General features: G+C 40.2%; 2 protein-coding genes across 3 annotated transcripts; both read right to left on the reverse strand.

Moving 5' to 3' along the window:
- Positions 1-2,259: 2,259 nt before the first annotated feature.
- Positions 2,260-11,376, reverse strand: rhbdl2 (rhomboid, veinlet-like 2 (Drosophila)). 2 transcript variants are annotated; one of them, XM_039619662.1, is made up of 8 exons: positions 11,238-11,376; positions 9,421-9,664; positions 7,057-7,205; positions 5,812-5,924; positions 5,202-5,302; positions 3,976-4,036; positions 3,817-3,878; positions 2,260-3,439 (listed from the first exon to the last, which is right to left on the reverse strand). In XM_039619662.1, the coding sequence occupies exons 2-8, from the start codon at positions 9,649-9,651 to the stop codon at positions 3,260-3,262; spliced, it is 897 nt and encodes a 298-aa protein (XP_039475596.1). In that variant the 5' UTR covers positions 9,652-9,664; positions 11,238-11,376; the 3' UTR covers positions 2,260-3,259. The 2 variants fall into 2 exon arrangements, with proteins under 2 accessions (XP_039475596.1, XP_031596522.1); XM_031740662.2 differs by lacking the exon at positions 11,238-11,376 and adding an exon at positions 10,794-11,231.
- Positions 11,377-12,109: 733 nt separating this feature from the next.
- Positions 12,110-23,941, reverse strand: akirin1 (akirin 1). The gene is made up of 5 exons (XM_039619663.1): positions 23,550-23,941; positions 15,562-15,708; positions 13,964-14,092; positions 12,747-12,818; positions 12,110-12,652 (listed from the first exon to the last, which is right to left on the reverse strand). The coding sequence occupies exons 1-5, from the start codon at positions 23,752-23,754 to the stop codon at positions 12,642-12,644; spliced, it is 564 nt and encodes a 187-aa protein (XP_039475597.1). The 5' UTR covers positions 23,755-23,941; the 3' UTR covers positions 12,110-12,641.
- Positions 23,942-24,049: the final 108 nt, after the last annotated feature.

Below are 24,049 nucleotides of genomic sequence, written 5' to 3' on the forward strand. Positions count from 1 at the left end.
TGTGATTAATTTTTATTTATATTTGGTTTTATTTATTTATTTATTTCTTTGTATGTATAAATCACAACAACGGTTGCCTCAAGGGCTCTATATTGTATGGTAACGACCCTACAATAATACAACAGAGAAAACCCCAACAATTAGATGATCCCCCATTGGCAAGCACTTTGGTGACAGTGGGAAGGAAAAACTCCCTTTTAACAGGAAGAAACCTCCAGCAGAACCAGTCTCAGGGAGGAGGCAGCCATCTGCCGCGACCGGTTGGAGTTAGCGGAGCTTTATTCTTCTGCCATCCCTTCTCCAGTATCCAGAGCCCATCAAGAGCGTGGCCCATGGAAACCAGAGAGGGAGAGGACACAGAATGATCTGCAGCACCCATTAGTGGATCTACTGCACCCAGGCTGCTTGGTATTGGAAAGAAAGTCAGCATGCTCATTCAGCCACACATGCTCAACTGCAGCCATAAGGGGAAGCATCCGAAAGACGAAGACGATGGTGAGCCAGATTTTTCCTATGGAAGTGGAATGGATATGCACCAGCTCTAAAATCCCCCCGAGGAAGTTCCAGCCTCTCATCTTCACTCTGCCACGATGACTGATAGAAATTCAATAACAGAGAGACAGTAACTAAATAAAAGCAAAGAAAATCTGCTGAATTAGTTCAAACAGCAACATTAGCAGCAGTATTTTAGACTAATGGAGCACAGTATAAAAAGATTTTTTGGGAGCTAACAGTGGTATGATCAAGATATAATATATCTCAGCTTAACAAAATGAAATGTTAACAAGGAGAAAACATCGCATATTTGGAGAAAGTTGCATTTCCAAAGATGATTTCAAGCATATGATTTGCTGAAGAGGGTTACGACCTGTCCAGAGATCACATCTGTCATATATCTGAAATCATCTTTGCTGTCCATTTTCTCCAAATGTGACATTTTATCCTTGGAGATGTTGATGTTTGAACTAATTCAGCAGATTTTCATTGCTTTTACTTAGTTAATGTCTCTCTGTTATTGAATTTCTATCAGTCACCGTGGCAGAGTGAAGATGAGAGGCTGGAACTTCCTCGGGGGGATTTTAGAGCTGGTGCATATTCATTCCACTTCCATAGGAAAAATCTGTCTCACCATCCTCTTCGTCTTTCGGATGCTCGATGTCAGTAGGTGGATCGAGGATGCTGTGGAGGGTTTTAAAATGAGTCTTTAATTTCTTTAAACATAAGAGTGCTGGCACAGATTCATATAGAGGGCCAAATGTAAGCAGTGTATCAAAAATGTTACGCAAAACCAACCTCAGCCCTCTGCTCGTCGCATGACCGAGGGATAAATCAGACTGCTTTCCTCTAAGAAACATCAGTGGTAACATGAGCAGCAGGCGAACCTGAGACCGGCAACTCTAAACTTCAGCAGTTTTCTGAATTGCACATCGATGTTGTCAGTGTGCTAATTTCCCATATGTGCTTATTTCTACACATTACATTTAACTGCAACAATAAGCAGCAATCAGGTGAGATTTAGCAATATTAGTGCTTGATCTGTTTTAATGCAACTTCTCCACATGTAGCAGAGCTTTAAAAAATACTAAAGTAATGCAATATTTATACTTTTAATTTTATTTGGGCTTATTTTTTTCAATTTTTTTTCCCCCGTTTCTGCATTTATTTCTATCAAAACTGCAAAAAATAAATAAATAAATGTAACCACTGTGTCACACATATTAGTGCATTAGGTAAGAATAGGTGTGCCTGCACTGGGCCAAACATACATGAGCGAAAAACGTAGTTTGCTGACTTTGGCCTAAAATAAAATAGGTTTCCCACTGGAGGTTATACTGACAAAATGTTTACATCTAGTGTAGCTCATGGTTCTTGTGTCATGTCTGTGTTTTGTGATCTATCTGACTGGATTTTTCACACACATAACTTTTTTTTAAAAATGTGTTATTTTTATTAAACCCGTTTTTTACTTACTGTCTGTACAGATGCGGATTAGTTGCCATATAAGCAGCTGTTTCCTGCAGCTGTCTGTATATTTGTTTCTATCCTGTTTTTCAGACATTACTAAGTAGTGTGGCACATTGCGTCCTCTGCTGGTCATATTTGTAACTGTTCTTTGTGGGGTCGCTGTTGTATGAGACTGATCTTGTTTAATTTATTGAGGAACTTCAGTACATCTCCAATATGTCAAAGGGAGAACTTTTCAGAAATGATCCTCTAAAAACCATAATTTTGATCACACATCTGCACATAAACAGGAGATTAATTCCATTACTTTATTACCCAGAAACATTTAAATCAGATCACCTATTAGTAGATAACCTACTGGCTATATCTATATCCGACCCAGGCTATTAAGGAGGTGCTATTAAGGAGGGATGATGACTCTACCCACAACAACATCTGGAACACAGAGAGCAGAATATGTAAACGCATACCACCAGTGGACCTGATCAAAACCAGATTTAACCAAGTGGAACACAAAACAAATCTTCAGAGGTTTCATATTTAATGTGAAAAAAATATTTACAAATGTGACTTATTTATGAAAACACGAGTGTAGAAGGTCTGTTTGGTCTTTTTGTCATAGTTTACACATAATCTTAGATAATTTACAGTTTCAATAACAAAAAAATATTTTTTTTGTTAAAAAAAAAGTACATTTTTAAAAATAACACGCTTGATAGTAAAGCGGCTTCATAGCTAAAGAAGAGGCATTTAGGACACTCACCCTGTTTTTCCAGTCATTACATCAATGTAAACATACATATAAAAACTCTCTTAAAATGTGATGCCAGATGTTAATATGATGTTTTCTTCTAGTGCACAGTGTTTTTAAGCAATGTAAGAAACTTTTCTATGAACATTGGATCAATGGGAGTCCTTGACGATCCAAATAAAAAGAACACAGTGGAAAATACAGAAAGTCAAAACAAAACACACAAGGAAAGAGTAAACCACATATGTTAATTAAGTCATATATAACTGCCCCATGTTCAAAATTAATGCTTCAATGGGCACGTTTTCATCTGCGTAGTCTAAAAGCAACACTACACATAAACAGCAGGAGGAGCCATTTCACACAAATTCAGCCCTAAAGAGAGCTCAAAGTAAAAAACAAACAAGCAAAAAAACCCCAACAAGTCTGTGCTCGGGTCCCTGAAAAGTAACCGTTCTCTACAACAAATCAGTAAAAATCAGCTTCCTGAGTGACACAAGAATTTTAGAGTTTAAAACAGGACCTGAGTGCAGCTTCATGCTCCTACGGGGCTGGAGAAAGGAAGATGTTGAAGAACACAGCAAAGAGAACAAAGATTGTATAGCCCACTATACAAATCCAGAAACGTGGGTCTTTGAGTAGCTTTGCATTGTAAGCACTGAAGAAGACGTAGCCGACGGTCATTCCTGCCACAATTCCTCCAAAGTGAGCAACAAAGGACACCTAAGAGGAAAGATGGGTTTTAAATTTAGTCTTTCAGACTATTTACAAGGTAGTCAAGCTACTGCCCCCCACCCCCACTGGAAAGCGACTCAGAAAACTTGCAAGACCAGTTTAATAACCAAATAAAAAGGTTGTGTGGAAAGTTTTGGCATGTGTTGCACAGAGGAGCGTGTATCGGCATGAATAATCAAGTTTCAGCAAGAGCTACTGAGCTCGTCTGGAGCCACAAGGAAGTAATGCTATCACAAAACAAGCTTGCTGCTGGTGGAGGTTTGCTGACTTAGCTGGATCCGTCTTAAGGCATCTTCTGTGTCAGAGGAGATTAACAAAAGGCCCTGTTTGTTTATGGCTTTTGTACAGCAGTAGCAAAATCATACCTGTAAACCATCTTCATGTTTGACAAATCTTCTGTAGAAGGCAAACCCGAAATCTAAACCAACTGGGAAAAAGCAAACAGTTATAAATCTAATGTTTCTGAAGGTAATTTCCTCAGGTACAAAAAACAAACAGGCCAAAACACAGATAGGAGAACCTACCAAACACTACAATGAAGAGGATACGAAACACTCCAAGGAGAGGAATCATCTCTCTGAAATTCTGTAGATTGAAGCAAACACCAGATCAATACTTAGATTTAAAGTTAACACAGGTAGTAATTTACAAAGTAAAAGGGGCATTGGATAATCAGAAATGTAAATGTACAGCTATTTTGTTTTTCTCTATTTTTGGTCATAGAAAATTAAATTGCTAAGATTAAATAAAGATTCAACTAATGAGGTCAGCACATGTACAAATAATCCTTATGAGCCAAAAGCATCCCCAGAGCTCTAAATGCTCTGTTTCATCATGATCACTTTGTATGATGTAAAATGAAAGCTGATAACTTTAATGTGGTCATTTCAGGCAGACAGCAGTGGCTGTCAGTACAGCAGCCCCTGCTAGCACAAACGTTCTGTTTGCAGAGGTCAGCCAGTGATAAGAAAGCTGCCTTAAAAGGACTGAACCTAAAATTGCTTGTTTCAAAGAGGGGATGAACTAAGGGGCTGTCCTAAGGCCCAATGTAGGGCTAAATAGAATTAATTTACACTGTTCATTATGTGAAGTTACTACCACTGCGTCCAACAACAAAATCATGGAAATGGAAAAGAACAGAAAAGTTCCCCTATAATTAAAAAAGCTGTTCGAACTATTGCTATGATCACATCACTCACTTCCTCTTGTTGATTTCCAAAGTCATCCTATAGACTACCATCCAATGTTGCCTAGTTAGATTCTCCCCCTGACACTACTTCCTCTTTTTCAGATTGCACCTTCTGCTTAAGATACAGTCCACCTGTGTGCACCTTCCTCCACTCTTATGGGTTTTTTTGCAGTAGGTGTTCACCACGGTCATTTCCATCCTTTTTGCAAAATCCACCACGATCTGTTTTTCTGCGTTTCTCTCCTTGATACCACATCTACCAACACTTCACCTCCTCTGTTCCCTTCAGCTATGCATCTACTGAAGCCTGGTCCAATCACCAATATCCACTGCTCTGACTTAAATCTCTTCACCCAACTTATTCCCAAATACTTCTTTCTCTTCTGACACCCAACCTGTAGAGCATATGCACTGACAAAATTCAACATTAGTACTTCAATTTCTAGTCTTTACTTACAAGACTAACCTGTAGCCCATGTCTCTTTACTACCTACACCATATTGCCTTGTCACATGAAAAAAACCCCAAACAGATTTCCCGATGAACTGCTGATGAACTTACCACCACAGCGTTCATGAAGTAACCGCCGAGTAGGGCATAAACACCCCCAGAAGCCCCCACCAAGGCACTGAGAGGGTCAAAAATGGAACTGGCCAGAGACCCTGAGGGAGAAACATCCACAGCTTTGACACTCAAACACGAACATGAACAGGAAAATTAACTTCAGGAAGACTTCAGTCTCAGGAAGGGAGGCTTGCTGACATCTGGTAGTTAGAGTCCCAGAGGACTGAGGTCATGCACAGAGCCGTCTCCGCCATACTGCCTAGGAAAGTAGACATCGTGATGCTTTGGCTTGGCCCCGCCATTGCATACGACTATTCCACACAAGTTTGTCAAGTGGGGAATATTTCTGAGTGGACATCATATATCAAGATTAAGGACCTTATCCTGGATTAAGAGTCACATCAGACTAGTACGATTATAACTGGATGATAGTCCCAGATTAGCCTCAGGGACATGGCAGCAATCCAATTTAAAGCCTGACTATACCATCATGGCACTTTGTGTGTCCTCTATCCTCTTTCAGTATTCCAAAAAAATGGAGATCAGCAGCAGGTGTTTCTCTGTTTTGAGGCGGTTAAGTGAAAGACAGAAAAAAGGTAAGTCTCACCTGCAAGAACACCAGAAAGATAAACCATCCCCACTTCAAATCCTTTGTGCACCAGCTCCAGCGCGATTCCCACCACCAGTTGCATCAACAGGTTGCCCAAAATGTGCTGCACACTAGAAAATACAAGGTAGGCAATAAGTACTTGGCCACTAAGATGCAGGACAGCATGATGGACAAAATAGCATGAACACAGACAGTCCTTATTTAGATCGCTCATTCTGAAGTGTTAAGGATGTTTAAACTAGTTTTATTAGTAAATCAGTTGCACAAATGTTACTTTAAGAGACTAAACTTGGTTTGTTTGTTTCTGCACGTTGTTCCAGGAAGATATTAAGGCAGTTTACAGGCCAGATTCAAAGCAATATACAGTGCGTTTATTCATGGGCAAAAAAAAGCCAAGGCAACAACACACCTCAGGTAAGTATTTTTAATAGTTTTGGACGATAAGAGTGTCCACAGCAATAAGCTCTATATGATTTTGTTTACACACAGCATACACTTCATTGTTGCTTTTGGTCTTTTCAGAGGTTTTTGTTACAGAATATCACCCGCCTTAAGCTTTAGGGGTTTTTTTTTTTTTTCCAGTTAGAGCTGGTTAGACTGTTGTTCCTCTTTGCTAATAGCTTTCCTGTGGAGTCATGATGTTTGGTTTTCCTGTCTTTCTGCAGCTTTTGCACTAATGACTTCTTTCTTGCTGCATCCAGTACATTTGCAGTGGTTTTACAGCCATGCCAAACAATTACTACCAAGACTCCATGCAACTCTTTAACACGACCTGAAGCTCACCTTGAGTTTGCATGCTATCCATGTGCCTGCACGGGTTTCCTCTTGGGGGGGCTCAAAATGAAATTGGTTGTAGGTGTGGGAGGTGTGACTGTCTGCCTCTCTCTGTGCTATCCTTGTAATAAACCTTTGATCTGTCCAGGGTGTGCCCCCATTCTCACCCCATGGCAGCTGGGATAATATTATCCATCTTCATGAAAAATTACTCACCTCTGTGGTGAGTTATTTTGAAGGGCTACTGCTGCAGCTAAAAACTCAACATTAAAAACTCAAAACAGGATGGTTTAGGCAAAACCTGCAATCTCAAAAGTGACAAAAAAGTGACCGCTGGGTTTAATTACCACCCGTGAGTGAGTTTTATCCACATTTTTGTTTTGTTTTTTATGTTTTTCTGGGGTTTTTTGCACTGATTAGAGCCTCACTCGTGTAATTAACATATCTAAAAGCTCTACCCATGCTTACCCGGCGTGGACAAACATGTAGGAGATAAAGCGCCAAGCCTCCTGCCTGCATTCAGGCTTGTAGGTTAAAGGGCTGTTCCAGATGCCTTCATCCAGGGTCACCCACTGCTTCTGTGGCTTCCACACAGCATAGTAGATAAATACAGCCAGCTGATGAATGAAACAGAGTGGATACAAAACATTAGACATGAAGTATGAGAGTCTAAAACGCTGTAGAAAAGATATCAGGGTGAAGCTAAATCTAAAACAGCTGTGAAAAAAACAAAAGCATGAGGGAATTAGACATACAGATGTTGAGGTTTGCTTCACTGAGACATGTTTCCCACTAACTTGACCTCAAAAATCCTCCCAGTCTGATGATACAGGGAGTCTACATGGTTGTATCTCTATGAGTATAAAGCCACAACGCGCTGAGAAAGTATCCATGGGCATTCAAATGCAGCGACACTGGACATCTGTGAGCTACAAAGAGAGCTGTTCATTCCTAAGTTTGAACAAGGCAGCATGCAAACAGAGGCAACAGGCGTCACACCAGCTCTCACGTTACAATATAACCAAGTGGAAAACTGATTTGGTTTTTAGGAGCTTTATAAAACTTTTAAAACATTTAGAAGCAGGCCATGAGCTAACACTGATAATAAAGAGGACATATGTATTAATACTTTCTATATTCAATTTAAAGTACATTATTTATCCCCCAGTGTGAGACAAGTAGGTCTACAAAAATAAAGATACGCCAATATTTCAATAAGGTGCAGTCGACTCTTTTTCTCATGTGAGCTTCAGTCCTTCAGCCTATGTTGCACAACATTAAGCTTTATGAGTCTATGGTGGCCTGTGTCATTTTCTAGACTGGTTGGGCTGGGAAAAAGCCAGAGGGTGGATGCAAGAGATTGCACTTGAGGCTCCAAAAGCAATGCAGTCTGGATAGATTCCCAGGGTAAAATAAACATTTTTACAGCCTGGTAGGAACAAACAAAATTAAAAAACAAAAACAAAAACTGGGTCTATAGCTAATTCCATGTCAGCTGTAGTTTTGGTGAATTTCTTTAGAAGAAAGCTTTTAGATTTTATTAATGTGTAGCGTTTCCTGGCTTTCAGGTGGATGCCATCTGTCTAGACTGCTCCACCTCTGCGCTCTCAGTTCCTTTTTAAGCATTTTTAATGATATTATCTCACAAGCCCTGATGTGCTCATAGAAACTGAAGCATAAACAGACAATCTATACCACACAGCAAGCCACATACAGCTAAGCCTTTAGAAATACTCCAAAGGACACTAAAAAAGTGAAGAGATCCAGTTCAGTGACTCCAAGGAGCAAAGGTGAATCCTAACAAACACCAGTCAGCTACAGCTGCCAATCATAATACCCACACGCCTAACTCCAGTATCCAGATAGGCGAGTTATACTGAAATTCACCACTTCTAGTGTTGTTGTGAGAGGGGACAGTATCTGCACAGACCAGGCTGTAAACATGAAAGTTGGGCTCTTTAACATGGGAGCCTTGTTACGTGTGGCCAAGTAGAGGAAGTCTTCCTCTTGGCACTTTGTGGCTCTTAGGCTGACATGTAAACAAGCTCGGTAGCGTTAGCTCTCAGGTTAGCACTCCACCCTCTTGTCTAAATATGATCACTTCCCACGCCAATAAAAACCAAAATGGCAGAAGCCATAATGTTCTGGCAACAAAGCCAGAAAAAGGAGCTCACATTGGCACTATGAGAGCTTACAGTGATGTGTGTTTAACATAGAGGGGATTTTTAAATACACTCCTTGTAACCTTGACTTAAAGTCTTAATTAAAAAAGTACATCATAAATAACTCTTTGAGGTCAGAGTAAATCAACTGATGAGCTACCATATTCCACTGGATGTTTTTATTTAACTGAATCTGAATGTCAAAGACACACTGGTTTTCTGTGGAAAAGCTTCTCCCAGCAGTGAAGCTCAGTGTAACCTGAAGCTACCGCTGCTTTCACTGATAACAATGACTTGATGAATCTGGACATTCAGAGGAGGCGGTGCAGATGTTGAAAGACATGGAAAGAAAGAAATGCCGAACAAAGCTGCTCAGTTTGAAGCTTCATCTTTGTGAAAACATTTTCAAAGATATACAAACAGTCAAATAAGACATAAATAATTTCTCATTAATATCTGCTATCCTATCCAAATCAATCCAACTTTATTTATAAAGTACTTTTAAAAAGCCAGCACAGGACCAAAGTGCTGTACAGTAAATAAGTTAAGAACAAAAGAACAACAAAACAGTACTATTAACAGTTACCCTGGATGTATTTAATACTAATGTAGACCATAATCACCGTCCTAGTGCCTGTACAGTGTCGGTGTCATGCATATGCAGAACTACCTCTGCAATACTGATGAGGATGATGAAGATGGGGGGTGGAAAGCAGTTGGCACGTTCCAGGTACTTTTCGCGTAAGTGTTCTGGGAGCATCCATTTGGAGACAAGACGGTGGAACTTCTCATGACATCCCATCTCCACGTCACCATCCGGTTGCTCCTCTTCATCCCTCGCCTGCCTCTCATCTGTTTCCACAGGAAACGGCTCCTGCTGCTCCAGGTCATCGTCCGCCATCACTGCTCCAGCCCTGAGTTAAAAGTGAATTCTAAGTTAGTGTAAAAGAAATTTGAGTACTACTGGCAGCAGGAGCAGCTTTTTAAGCTTTTAAAATGTGGATGGATATTAATTTAATAAATAGTATGTGGTCATTTCACATCTATTTATGATGTCTTGACAGCCGCGTTCTGTTAGATTCTCTTTTGCTTTCATAACTACCTGAGGTCTTTGTGACAGAGCTGCCTCCTCGATTTTAGCCCATATTGACCCGACTGCAACAGTGCCAAGAAAAGATCCCTCACACCATTAAACCACCAGCAGCCTGAACCGTTGATACAAGGCCAGATGGATCCATGCTTTCATTTTGTATTTTTATTTTTGTTTACACCCAGTAGCCGATCCTATTTTCCTCTGACACCAACAATTATTATAATTCTCTTCTCTTCCCCCCCCGTCAGACTTCTTTGGATTTCATTTAGTTTTAAAGGTCTGGTTTCTTGTTTCAGTTTCGCTCCGATTATTGAGGAACGTTTAGGTTTATTTTTTTCTCCTTATATCTGGAAGTTTTTCGGGAGACGACACTTAACAGGTTTTGAAACAGGAACCAAAACAAACACATCGTTTTATGAAGGCAGCTGACTCTCAGTCATGTCCCAGAACAACTAAACATCCAGTATTCAATAAAGCCTCCTCCGGGTTGTGCGCAAGAAAACTGACTAAAGAAATGTTTTACTTAAATCAGTTTTGTTTCAGCTGATTATTTCAGCCTTGTTTACAAGAGCTGACCTGAAGCTGGGTGTCGTCTTTAATCGTGCATTTCAACTACATGAAATACACTGAAGATTACTGTAAGCATTAAACTAACTTTTAAGACCATAGGCTGGGATTCTAATTTATTATTAATAATAATGTTATTTTATGGCACTTCCTTCCGTGTTGCCTACAATTTGACCTACAACTTCTCTCACAGGACAGTAACAGTGCAGGGTTACCGGGTGCTGTAGCATTTCCTGTTTTCTGGGCGAAGTCTGATTTTTAGGACTCTGTGACTGTCGGCATTAAGAGGACTTGAATTACATTCGCGCTCTTACCTTCTTGGATAGCTGCTTATAATAAATACATAAAATAAATTGCGAATCACGAACTTTGTCTTAACTCACCTTAACCTTCAACAGGAAGAGAGAAGATGGCTCCAGCCGGTGCCAAAGATACAAATACCGACTTCTCCAAACTAAATCAAACGACTCCAAATCCTGAATGAAAGAGCTGATCAGTGAGAGCTGGAGTTAAACAGTAACCTACCTACAGTAATGTTTTGTGGGGTTTTTTTTTTGTTTTTTTTTAGCCCCCCTGTTTATCTTAGTCCGGCCATGCTTTCAGGCGACCCGCAGAGCTGCCTTCTTCAGACTGACCCTCCCTAAGAGACCGAAAAAAACGCTAAAGCCCTTGGAGATAATTAAAGGCCTCTCATTTCTTTTTTCCTGCAGGAAACTTCCTCCGCGACATAAACAAACCCCCGATGCTCCCCCTTCTTCCTCCCAGCTACAGCACAACTGTTTTTCACGAATCCCACGTTTCCAAACCGCGCACCGTAAACAGCCTACCTGTTCCCCTCGTACCACACCTGTGGTCAGTGACGTCACAGACACGGTAGTGCTTCGGGATTAGCCGTGGCCTAATCCCGACCACCACTATACCTCCACCCCAGCGTCCAACCACACATAGAAATGAAAATACTCTTGATTAGAAGTGTAGCTCATATTCAAACTGATCAGTGTCAATAAACTGCACTCAGGTCAGAGACCCGCTTTAACATTGAGGTTGTAGTTCCCCCCATCTACCACAGGGGGGCGCTACAGCACGCAAATAAGGCTAATGGCTGGGATTATTTTTAGAATCACGATTGCGGCAGATAAGACACCAGTTGAGAACAAGTCTTAATGGCCATACATTTCCCATTTGAACACTTCATCAGCTCCGAGATTTCAACATAAATAGGTTTTATTATTATGCATGGATGAACTCATGTTAGAGGTCTTTTGCTATAATCATTAATTATACTCCATTAATCACAGCTCATCTGCATTTTTCTGTACAAAATGTCAGAAAATTCAAAACCAAGAGCAGTAAAATTCAAATTGAGTCATTTATCTACATTCAATTATAACCCTTGTTTTGTTTTGGAAGACAAGCCAAACCGTTGATTAAAAAAAAAACCAAGCAGCAGTATTCTTCAGGATGACAATTTCCAATAACCTGTTTTAGGTTAAAATGATGTTCAACATAATTTTATTCAAAGTTCAGTCATTTAGGTGTGCAAACAAATACATTTGAGATGATACAAAAAAGAACATGTTTTATGGTCAAAATGTCACAAAAGAGCAACTATTACTGACCTTATGATGAGATGCTGTGGCTTAACGTGCACATTATTAATATAAATATGGAGCTTTAAATAAACACCCAAGACAACATGTTTTAGTCACAGAACTTTTATTTTTTTCAAAAGGGAGAAAAATCCACATTTTGGGTAAGTTTTGTGAGGAGGGAGGTCAGGAAAGGGGGGACAGTAAAGTGGGACAAGGTGATAAGCAGGAGCCATTAGATACAGCTGCTGGAAGGTTATACAGAACGGTCACAAGCCAATAAGCTTTTTCTACAGCGCTGGCAAGAGATTCAACAAACATCTGCTTAGTGAGGAAGTCCAGAAAAGCATATTTTTAAAAAAGAAAAGAAAAGGGGGGGGAAAAAAAAAAAAACAACAAAAACAAACAAAAGATAGCGGGCTTCATATAGACTTTCTCTCAGACTTTTCTAAGTTTGGCCAGCAGCAATAATTTTGAAGTAAGAAACCAACTTCTGGATTAAAAAGTGGATAAATCATGGCACCCAAACAGTTTAAGGGACGAGGGAGCGGTGTTAGGGAAATAAAATGTAAATCAACTGGAAGGAGGCAGTAGAAGAGCAGCCATCTTATTAGAGGAAGCCGGGATCACATGAATGTGAGCTCAGGACACATCTGAAATACAAAATAGTTGTTATTATAAGAGAGGCAGTCCTTTTTAACTGAGAACAGACTTAAAAACAAAGTAAATAAAGATAACAGTACTCACAACTAGCAGGTCGAGCTCCGTATCTTCGCATTATCTGGTCTTGTGTGAATTTTACAAAAGATTCATATTGTTCTGAAAAGAGAAGAGGATGGAGGTGAGGGTGTGTGCCACATTCTGCAAACATCAAATGGGTGGAGGAACAAGTCTTCATTTTCATTAAGCTAAGTACCTGAAAACTGATTCACAATCACATTTCCAGGTCTTTTAATAAAAACTGTCCATAATAAAGCATCAGTAGAACTACTAAGCCTCACCGACACCGTTTTAATCAGTGTACTTCTGCTACAATTGGCTCCCTTTAGTTATGTGGAGGAGGAAAATTCAACTTTAGAGTAGAGCAGATATGAACATTACTTTGAGTTATACTCTATGGAAGGACAAAAACATCAGTAAAGTACAAACGGTTTGGCTCAGACCACAAATAGCTGCTAACAACGACATTGCCGCTTTCCTAGAACTGACCGTAAGCTAGTACAAATGTAGCAACCAAGAACCCAGAGTGATGTTAAAGCCGAGTGTTTGCTGACCCCGACCCCCCAAAGCAGCCGGAGGTAGAGTTTCTATATTGCTATTTCTATAGCAGGGTCACTGTGGCTGCAACGCTGTTCTGTGTGGCTTTGGACCTCGATAAAGCAAAGATCCTGTGTGTTCTCATTAACACAGGAATTTGTGTTAGTGTGATAATGCACCTGGGGCCATGTCACAGAGCAATGCAAAAGTAATGACAAACTTAACAAGTTTTCGTTTACAGGAAGAAAAGAAGTAATGTACTTTTGTGTGCAACAGTCAACACTTCTTTTAATAAACATAATGTGTGATATGTAGCAGATGGTCTCACTTCCTGTGTATGACAAGCCCAAGCTGGAATTTGGAAGTTTATAAACCCTCCAAACACTCAGGCCCGAGTCAAAACAGAGTGAGCACTTTTTTTTTTTTTTTTTAAATTAACCGTTTTAAAGCAGACATACTCAAATGAATGCAGATTTGCTTTTGTTGCCAAATGACATTTTATATCCTCTTTACTGTCTTTGCTCCCTCCGGCTGTTATAAAATATTCATCTTGGGATTTAATAGCACATTTAAACTCCCAGGAAGTTACACTGTAAACGCTTATGAAGAATGTTTGTCACACTGACTGTACATCATCCCCAGAATACAAAGGGTGCTGTTCATATTCGAGTCCTTTCAGTTTTATTATTAAGGTGGATTTTTTTTACCTGCAAGTTTTGTATTAAGGATCTGTTCGTACTCCTCCCGGATCTTCTCCTCGTGGTCTTTGAGCAGGCGCTCACACAGGTAGCTCACCTGCCTCAGCGTAAATGAAGGCTGGTCCTTCCTTGAGGCACCTGAAGAAAAAAACCCCCAAAACAAAACAAATCAGCTATAAATAAATAAAGCAGAATCACATCTATAGTGCAATACCCAGTCATAGGCAGAAACATCCTCTCTAAGCTAATAGCTGCTCGGCTGGCTGCAGAGTTACAGCTCTGTGTCCTCTCTCACCTCAGAAAGACCAGCAGGGTCATGCAACACTAATGCTGCCTCTTTCTGAGTCTCCCCAGCGTCTCTGCCAGGCTCAAACTGGAGCCGGCTTTAGCTCGGTGATTCATTACAGAGTGGTCTTTGAGGTCTGCTATGAGCCAGATAGACTAAAATGTTTGTAAATCACAGTGGAGGATGGCAGAGTGGGGATGAAGGTTAAAACAGTGGCCTCGCAGACAGAAAGAGGCCAGGTTAGTAACAGTGCAGTCATTGTGATCTACGAGGTCGTCCTGCATAGAGTCACACAGCACACAGACCCAAAGCCCTGAGGCTTGGATTACACTCACAGTCACTGGGAAAAATTTTTACTTTATGCACCAAACTAATAATTTAACCACTGCTGAATGCAACAACTCAAAACAATGCTTGTAATTCCATCAGATCTGATGCATTGCATCACAAAATAGCAGTGGGGAAATTTTTTTTTTTTTTATGGAAGCCACATCAAGATGCACAGAGCAGACGAGGAGGGGAGAAAGTCAACTCTTTTAGTGAATCTGATCTATGAGCTTCAGATTTAATTCCATTTTATTTAATTTGTATAGTGTACAACAAGGGTCTTCTTCCTCTTGACCATGTAATAACATGACAGGTCTCTTTAAATGATGTATGTATTTAAATAATCTAATGTTAATCTAAAAGTTATTTTCCATCTGAAACACATGTGTTACAGTCAACAGCACTTGGACAATATGCCCATGACGCATGTATTCTCTGTTTGCACCCAAACTTTTATCGTATCTAGTGGATACGAGTGACTCACCAGCAGCAGGTTAGATTTAGGACAGAAGTAGGGTTATGTCAATGGGTGACGATGATGGCGATCAACAATCGTCAACGTGGCGCTGATAGAAACAGTCTAAACTGGCAAGCTATCTTATTTCACCAATGATAAAGTATATTATTGATAATGATATTAATTAAGTCCACCTTCCCCTCTATAAAACATCCACATATAACAAACACTTGCATCACTGATGTATCTTGGCATGCATGGCTACATGCAAAGAAGCTGACTTCTGTATGATTTCAAGTTAACGTGTTTCTATGCAACAACAGGAGCACGGAGCGCGTCACCCAGCCCCATGCAGAAGTCAACATCTCTCATCAACATTTGGAAACAGTTTATCTGCCTTTCTTGAAATTGTGTAGTGAGTGTGTTGTGTAGTTGTGTGTTTTATTTATTTTTTTGTCTTTATGCTTACCAGAAAAAAAGAAAAAGAAAGAAAAAAAAATGCATGGTGCAGAAAACCAAGTTTATTACGTCTCCTACCTGGTGGGGAGCTGGGAGCATTGAGAGAGGAGCTGGGGCTGGGGGCATCACTGGAGCTACAGGCCTCAGTCTGGTTGAAGGCCCCTTCCAGCTGCCGCCGCCTCTGGATCCTGCTGTACTCGTGACGGAGGTTCTGGAAGATTTGCTCTGCGGGGGGCAAACAGGAAACAGGAAAAACGGGATCAAAAAACACTTACTCACACATGCTCCCAACACTGAGACATTTGGTGGTAGAAATGATGGTCAGTGTAAATTATCTAGAATTATTTGGTGCAAACTTTAAATGTCCACATTTAAATAGCAGAATAAGCCAACTTTTGTTTTTCACACATTGATTTGCTCCAGGAGAAAAAAACAAAAAACAAAACTATGCTTATTTTTATTAATCTGTTCACTTGTTGAATTCAAGATCAACCACATAACAAAGTTAATATAATCCAGCAAAAAGAAAGAAAGAAAAAAAAAACAACACTTTACATGTGTTTTCTGTTAGCCAACATAGGCTTAAAGATTGACAGAACGAACAGATGTGCACTAGATTGACATTAACATGACTAACACAGCTGTAACAAACACATACACAGCCAAACAAGGTCTTTTTTGGTTTTTAAATCTTATGACTATCATTTTCACTTCTCTTTCACACGGTTTCCATAATGGCAGTCTGTGATGCCAAGTTAAAACTTGTGCAAATGCTCAGACCTAAGCAGCAACAGCAATCACTTCTTTACCAAAGTACCCAACCATTATCCTTCTATAGTCTGTTTAGCAGTTTTTGTGAAAATGCAGTACAAACTGATTTGTATTGTTGTAAAAGCTGCATGATTCATGCATTTTTAGCCTAAGAGAAACATAAGTAGAGTAACAGGCCAGCTGTATACTGTGCATCTATAAGCCATAGTCTTGTCAAAAAAAATATTACTTGTCACCAGTATATTAATGCAAGTAAGAAAAATGTGCTGCTTTTGATGGTTTACTATCTGACACTTTCAGGTTGTTGGTTGGACAAAATAATGACAAATACAATACCTCAAGTTCACCTTGACATGAAAGGTAAAAAAGTGTTACACTCTACTAATTCATGGATGTCCATCACTTCCTTAAGTTGTGACACAACAAGTAAATTTTGTTCCTGTACAGTATCTAAGCACTTATCGACTAGCACCTTTCCTCCTTAGAATGAAGTCTATGTTAGTCTGCTGTCCAATGTTAAAAACAGCTAATATCATGGCCTGCATACTCACATAACAAGTGGCGGGGGGGGATCTACACAGGGGCCTGAAACTGAGCTGATAAGAGAATACAGAGAACTTTACCCGCTCTATAAGTCGAATAAGATAAAGTCTCGACACACTCTGCATCTCTATATGAGGAAAAGTGCCTTGTTTATTTTGGCTGGGGATAGAGTAAGAAGCCATTCTTTCACTTCAACCCACTCATCAATAAGGTTGTTTAGACCTGTTGGCAAAGCAGAGGATTTACTGCATTCTATATGGTTGTGCAGTGAATTGTTGTTCTCCGAGATGCATCCTCCTGTTGGATGTAGTCGTGCCTCTGAACCGTCTGAGCATAAACACCACAAGACCAATCTAGAAGGCACTTTTTTTGTTTAGCGACTAATAAAACATCGTCACTGCAAACGGAACAACGTCATCTTACAGGCAACAGAGGCTCTGCATCTTCGTATCAGCTGTACGAAGAGAAAAATGATGTGGGACAATGTTTAAGCAGATCACTGTTTTGATGCCATTTAAAAACCACTGAAGTTGAAAAAGTTTCACAACAAACTGCAGAGACGGCATAATGCTGAAGCTGTCCTGAAGACAAATCAAACATTAAGTTATATTAGTTGCTGAATAATAAAGTGTGAACTGAACTAAACATTCAACAACCTGGCAGGGTTTTATGGAGGCCCAAAAGTAAAGGATGTGCTGAAAGGAAAAAACAGAATTAATCATTTTTATCTTGGCCAACTTAATTCTAGGAAGCCAAAAGAATAGCTGAAATTATTTTTTTGCATTATTTTTTTCAGCCTTTACTATGGGTTCTACCAAGTGCCACTTGGTAGAGCTACAGATCTCCACGAACCAGTTTCCTAGGAGAAACCCTCCATTTGTAAAGGGAACTCAAACTGACATTTGATCAAACAAAGCCTGCATGAATATGTGTAAGAAGAGAAAGCCAGACGCTTAAAGTCAAATGTGTTGAAGAGTTCAAATGGACTGGTTCTTATATAGCACTTTTCTAGTCTACTTCAGCACTCAAAGCTCTTTATACAACAACTCATTCACCTATTCATACAAACAGTCAAATGAGTGCTACTTTTTATATCCAAGTACTTTCTCACATTCACATTGACTGAACATATATGAAGATGGTGAACTTGGGGTTTAGTACCTTGCCCAAGGATACTCTGGCAAGCAGACTGGAACAGCCAGGGATTGAACCACCAACCTTACAATTAGCCGATGATCCGCTCAACCACAGTCACCCCAAAAACTTTAGTCATTTAATACCATCAATAAAGAGTATCAGTGAGAACACAATCATCTGAGTGCATGCTTTGTATGCATACAGTATCCACTGATCACTGGTCTTTTCATCTAAATAACAAGTGAAACCCCTCTCCTGCTGTATGTCACTTAAAGCTTTGCCAACTGTCAGTAGCTCAAAAGCGCTGCTTGGCAACAATAACCCTGCCACAACTAGACCAAGCAATCAATCACAGAGACTTCCGGAAGCCAGAGAAACACTGTGTAGAAGCTGCAGCTGAAAGGCTAAGCAGTGAATACGCAGAAGATCGGCTAGACATGGACATGCTGAGAGAAAGCAAAGCCGACTCACTTCATTTTACCCTCCACCCGTAAAGGGCTGTAGGGGAGGTAGGTTTCAAATATCTCGAATGTTGGGAAATAGGTTGTGATGTAAGATTATACTCTCCACATCCACGAGTTCGCCAGCATCTGCTCAGGTCAGAACCACGTAAATATTATCGCACAGTATGCGCGAGGGTCTGTGGAGATGTCTGTATGCCTGTTTGGTTTTTGTGACTCCACTGACATCCATGTGCCCCAAGTGGTGGACTTCAAAGAAGTCTAACAAGAATGACTACTCGGTCATCAGGTTTCCAGGTAACCATGTCCATAAGAGAGTATTACCAAGGCTTTACTGGTAGGGAGGTTTCTTATGACTAATTAACTAGTCATTTAACATAGAGATCAGACTTTCTAACATCAGACTACTCAACTAATATAAAACAACACCCAAAGCATTCAAAATACTAATGAGTAAAGTTAAAAAACAAAAGCAGTATTTTGTGTGTCTTGTTAATCATGTTTTACAAAGTTGCTGCACTTTGTGTCACATATAATGTAAAAAAAAACAATCTCAGATTGGTTGGCAGAGTTTAGCTAAGCAGAAACTAGTTACATGCAATACACTCTTATTGCTTCTATCTCGCTCATCATGCCAATAGTTGGCTAGTGCTCTGCCAGTAAAAACAAATGCATTTCCTTGTGTTTGTAGCTCTGAAAACACTAGTATGGAGTTGGTCCCTTCTCCCTGTGATTCAGAAAACATAGAGCTACTAAATTTTGAACAGCACCTAAGTCCAACATCAACAGCTTGGCTGCCTGGTGACGGCAGACACGCCAATTCACAGTATGCAAACAACGACAACCCCCACTACAGCGGGTACTCAGTGCAGTACTACAAATCAGGCTTTTGGATATTCCCAGAACGTTCATATTTTCTTTACTTCAGACTTTGTGAAAATATCAGAACTGCTATAGCAGGCTTGATTTTTCTAAAGCTTTCTGCCAGTAGCAGCAGCAGCTGTATAGAAAGATTAATAAAAAGAAATGCTACAATAACAAATTCAATAGAGTTTAAGTTGCATTCACAATTGACACAATATAACTACAGCATGTTAAAATGAAAACAATACACTACCCAAGATAATTGTGTGGGGATCTGTTTAAAGCGCCAACATGTTTTGGCGTATCAATGTAATTGAATAAAATCACCATATTGGTACTTTGTCCTACTAGTACTAGCCTTTTATGGCTATGCATTTAGTTCAGTACAGACACTCTGATAAATAGGCTTCATTTAACACCAGTACAGAGTTGACTCCTGCACAGAAACACAATGGCGCCTTAACTACATGCAGACTGTGTTTTGGTGCATAGTCATACCCGAAGACCCATTCTGAGCCAGGAAAGACCCCGATATATTCTCTAATAGTATGCTAAATTTTCTTTTTTGTAAAATGTTCTTTTTTATGGTTATCACTTGAACTATGACCTGGGAAGCTTTCTGACCAACCTATAAATTAACAGGTGCCACACAGTTTATCCTTTTAAGTAACGCCTCTCAAGAAAACACTCAGCTCATTTGTCATCTTGGGGAATTTCACAGGAGTACAAGCCCAGACTGGCAGAGGAGAAGAGGTTTCCTATCTACAGTATGAAATGAAATTGCTTAAAGATCCACTGGCAACGTCCGATCCCGTTTTCTTGCCTTCTCGCCTGCACACGAGAGAACCTGACTAGCTGGAAAACATGTGCGGGTAGAGTTGGGTGGGAGGGATGACAGTTGACCTTTCGTTAAATACAAAGCTGCTTTCGCTTAGCACACCACATCAGAAAGGCAGCCTTGCAGAGCTGCTCCCATGGGAGGCCTCTTTCAGGGAAGATGAGCTTAGTATCAGGTATCTGGACTTTGTGTCTCTAAAGCAGACAAATCTTCATTACTTCAAACTTGCAGCTCCTGAACCAATTCTTTTACAACACAGCCACGCTGTAATTACAAAACAAAATAAACAAATCAGCAGAAGAAAAAAAAAAAATGTTTTTAACTGCCCTGTATTCCCTCAAAACTAAAAACACTCCTGAATCAATATGATTCTTTGGTTAGTCTCTGTTAATATTTACATAGAGGCAGAGATGAAACGCATTTCACAGCAAGCCAACCGCCATGAACACCTGTATCTGTGAGGAACAGGGCAGCTTTGCCTCATCTCTGACCAATATCATGCACTGCCCGCAGCGTCATCATACAATAATGTGCACAATGAAGCACATTTTTTGTTACAGTCCAGACAACAGCAACAACAGAGACCCCTTTGTCAAAGATTACGTCCTAACCAAACCTCAGTGAGGTTTAGATCAACATTTTACATACAATCTCAGTATAAACTAATGTAACCCACACAAACTACTGGATGTAAGGCATTTAAAAAAAAACCAAAAAAAAACAAAACCCAAAAAACTGTTTTCTTCGTTCGAACTGACCATGAGGTGGAAGTGTTACTGAAAGTACATTCATGGTACCTCATTTATGTCCTTTTGCATGAATCCCCCAAAGTGTTAACATTTTGTTGTGTTTTTATGAGAAACAGGGAGCATGAAAGCTAGCTGAAACTCCATCTTGAATCTTTTCAACAGCAGCTCAAATGTGTGCATTTAACCTTACTGCCCAAGCGGATTAGTTCTGACTTGATGATTTTTAAACTTGTCCTACCTTTCCACACAAGTTAATTGAATCCCACGTTGCTGCGCACCATGAACTTATGTTCCATAGCACACACAACAAGAAGATCAGCCCATTCACACTTTGAATTTAGCAATCTGTGACAGATGACAGCAGTTCATTGAAGAAGAATTATGGAAAACACCTTGCATTATGGTTGCACTAATAAACGCTGCTGCCTGCAAGCAGTAAAATGTTCTTTAATTTTTTTGCTATACATATAATTATCCCAAATTACCACCCAGATGGTTTTCATTGTTGTCAACACTCACTTCTCTTCACGTATGTTCTTTGTGTGTTACGACTTTAGTTTTCTCTGTGGCAGAAATTGAAGCTAAAGAACCACCAACAGCACAACCACAAATGAGAGCAACCCACAGTCCAGTTGTTCAGTGTATTTTTGATACTGAACCACTCATGATAATACACAACTAAAACACAGATGACAGTCTGCAAAGCTTTGCATAGAACTAACAATACTGTTTCTTAAGGTGGCAGATGCACCGAAAATCACCACTTAGGTGCAGTATCTACCCAAGAGGAACTGATAGCAAGTGGAGGAAAAGTACCCAAAGGCAGACACAAGAAGTTCTATATTAAGCCTTAGCTCTTATCAGTCATACATATTAAGCCAATCAGGAAGCAAATGTAGGTATTTGCTCACTTGTTTCCAAAACTTTCTATTAGGTCAGACTGAGAAATGATCCTGGGGTGTTTAAACTAAAACTGAAAGCTAAATTCCAAAGAGTTGTGTTCAAACAATACTAGACAAACGTGCAGCCCAGCAGGCATACTGTGCAAACTGGGAGTCGCGTTGGTTTAATGTTCTGATGAATACAACCCTGACTAATAGCATATTTCTTTTTCATTTTTCAAATATCACACGGTTTTAACATCATCCATGTTGCTGTTCCAAGGAGGAAAAGAAAATGAAAACACACATGCACACCCACTCAGTAGTTAGGTCAAGTAACACAATCCCAGCAAGAAACAGCAATAATGGCTATAATGATCCAGTCCAATCGTGTTCCAGCTGCTTAATAACTCATGTAAAAATAATAATTAAGCCTTTTTTATTAAAACAATTTCATGGAAGAGACAAATTGCCCAACAACAGTGACCTGGTGAGTTTGATTATTTCCCAGTAAAACTAAAGGAGGTGATTATACATAACTGGTAAACCCCAGTTAAACCCCACTTAAAACAATTGGTTAAAATGTATTTTCTCAGTCCTGGTAATATTACTTCGTGCTTTATAGCTAAAACCTCTCTAGTGAGTTCCAAACTGTTCAATACAGAATAAAAGCCTTGTACTTCTACCACACATATCGGGAGCAGTTTTTGGGGTTCAGTATTTGCCAAATGATAGGCAAAAAAAGAACACTTTATCTGCCTCCTGAGCCACATTTGAGTTTAAATCCCCAAAATCTAGGGGTTTATAATTGTGTGGTTTTCTGCAAGTTAAAGAGCTAAATTAATCTTGCAATCTTTTTTGGCAGGATTAACCGATTGATTAGGCCTCATGCTGCCATCCTGCCAAATATCACTGACTGGCACATACATTAAGGCCACTTGATGCAGTGGATATACACAAGCAATTAGTCTGGGCCTATTTGTGCACCCCACACACCCATCCAAGACTCAGAGTGGATGGAGCTGCATTTTCAAATCAATGGGAGAGGGAAGTATGGGCATAAAGGAAATGAACAATGCCTTCCTCCATGCCTGAGGAGGAAAAGAAATGGTTGTGGTGCATAATAGTAACCCCCACCTCAATACAACACAATTGTGGCACTGTGGCATTGAAACTAAGGAACATTACCCAGGCACCTCCTAATTAATAGTCTGCAATGATGAGGCTGCTGCTGTGATGCCATTTGTCTGCAGGAGAACCGACGGGCAGGGGTTAAAGAAGAAAGATCTGTTCAGTCCTTTCAGTCCAGTTTTAGTTAAACGAATTAAAGTTTAATGAAATATATTAAATAATTGAACGTGGTAACATGGCTGAAGATTGTCTGAGCAAAGCTTGTAAAAGGGCGTCATGTTTATTCAACTTCCCCTATCGCCAGAGACTGTTTGAATTAGCCAAGCAAACAACTCTGGATCTAATATTTTTTTTCACGGACAAAACAAATTTAGCCAATGTAAGCCAGCTCAGCAAAGTACAGGACAAAAACAGAGAGCTGCAGTGACGCCACAAGCCCCATACTTACAGAGTAGCTTCTACTTTTCGGTACCTATACGGATTCATTATGATTGGTAAAGAGATCTGTCCTGGTAAATCAGCGACGACATTCCCTTTTCCTGACGTTAGCTGAGGTAAGCTAACATTTAGCCTCCAACCCCTATTCAAGTAGCTAGCTATCCATTCCATTCCACTCCACCCAAACCCCCTCCCCCATGACACCCACCCTGAAAGGGAGAAAAAAGCCGTCAAATTTGGTCTAAACCCATACCTGGAGTGAGCCTGTGTTCGCCGCCAGTGGCCGGAGGAGACATCGAATGCGCAGGGCTGTCGACCGCGGGACGGAGGCTGCATCTTTGAGGGGACGGAGTGCTAGAAGTCCCCGGTAGTGGATTGCACCTTCTCCGCTTGGGAGACTGGGGACTGAGGAGGGCCTCAAACTCCATCGACCGCTTTAACGTAGCTCCACAAGCCATTATAGCTAAACAAAACGGAAAATAATAAGCAGGAAGAAAAAACGACCCGCAAACGCTGGGCTTTAAACGCTCGTGCGTGAGTACGTTTAACGTTCCTCGGTTTTCTTCTTCGCCTTTCTTCCGCTCCACAACAACGGATTTTCTTCTCTCAGTAGTAAAGCAACTGCCGACCCTGCCTGCTGAATTTTTAAAACGTCACAAAGCCAGAGCCTACCATTACCGGAAATAGGGGGGTCTTCAAATATTTTCAACGAATCTTTCTGTATTTTTTCGCAGTTTTGAATTGTAATTCTTA

This window comes from Oreochromis aureus, linkage group 11 (assembly GCF_013358895.1).
Source record: "Oreochromis aureus strain Israel breed Guangdong linkage group 11, ZZ_aureus, whole genome shotgun sequence".
Taxonomy (NCBI): Eukaryota; Metazoa; Chordata; class Actinopteri; order Cichliformes; family Cichlidae; genus Oreochromis; species Oreochromis aureus.

What these genes read in the sequence shown, in the direction of transcription:
- akirin1 (XM_039619663.1), bottom strand. Translation starts at nt 23,754, where the DNA reads ATGGCTTGTGGAGCTACGTTAAAGCGGTCGATGGAGTTTGAGGCCCTC. An exon ending in CGAACACAGGCTCACTCCAG is followed by an intron (nt 15,709 to 23,549) that starts GTATGGGTTTAG and finishes TGCCCCCCGCAG; the next exon opens with AGCAAATCTTCCAGAACCTC. An exon ending in TGCTCCCAGCTCCCCACCAG is followed by an intron (nt 14,093 to 15,561) that starts GTAGGAGACGTA and finishes TTTTTTCTTCAG; the next exon opens with GTGCCTCAAGGAAGGACCAG.
- rhbdl2 (XM_039619662.1), bottom strand. Translation starts at nt 9,651, where the DNA reads ATGGCGGACGATGACCTGGAGCAGCAGGAGCCGTTTCCTGTGGAAACA. An exon ending in TCCTCATCAGTATTGCAGAG is followed by an intron (nt 7,206 to 9,420) that starts GTAGTTCTGCAT and finishes TTCATTCATCAG; the next exon opens with CTGGCTGTATTTATCTACTA. An exon ending in TACATGTTTGTCCACGCCGG is followed by an intron (nt 5,925 to 7,056) that starts GTAAGCATGGGT and finishes TGTATTTTCTAG; the next exon opens with TGTGCAGCACATTTTGGGCA.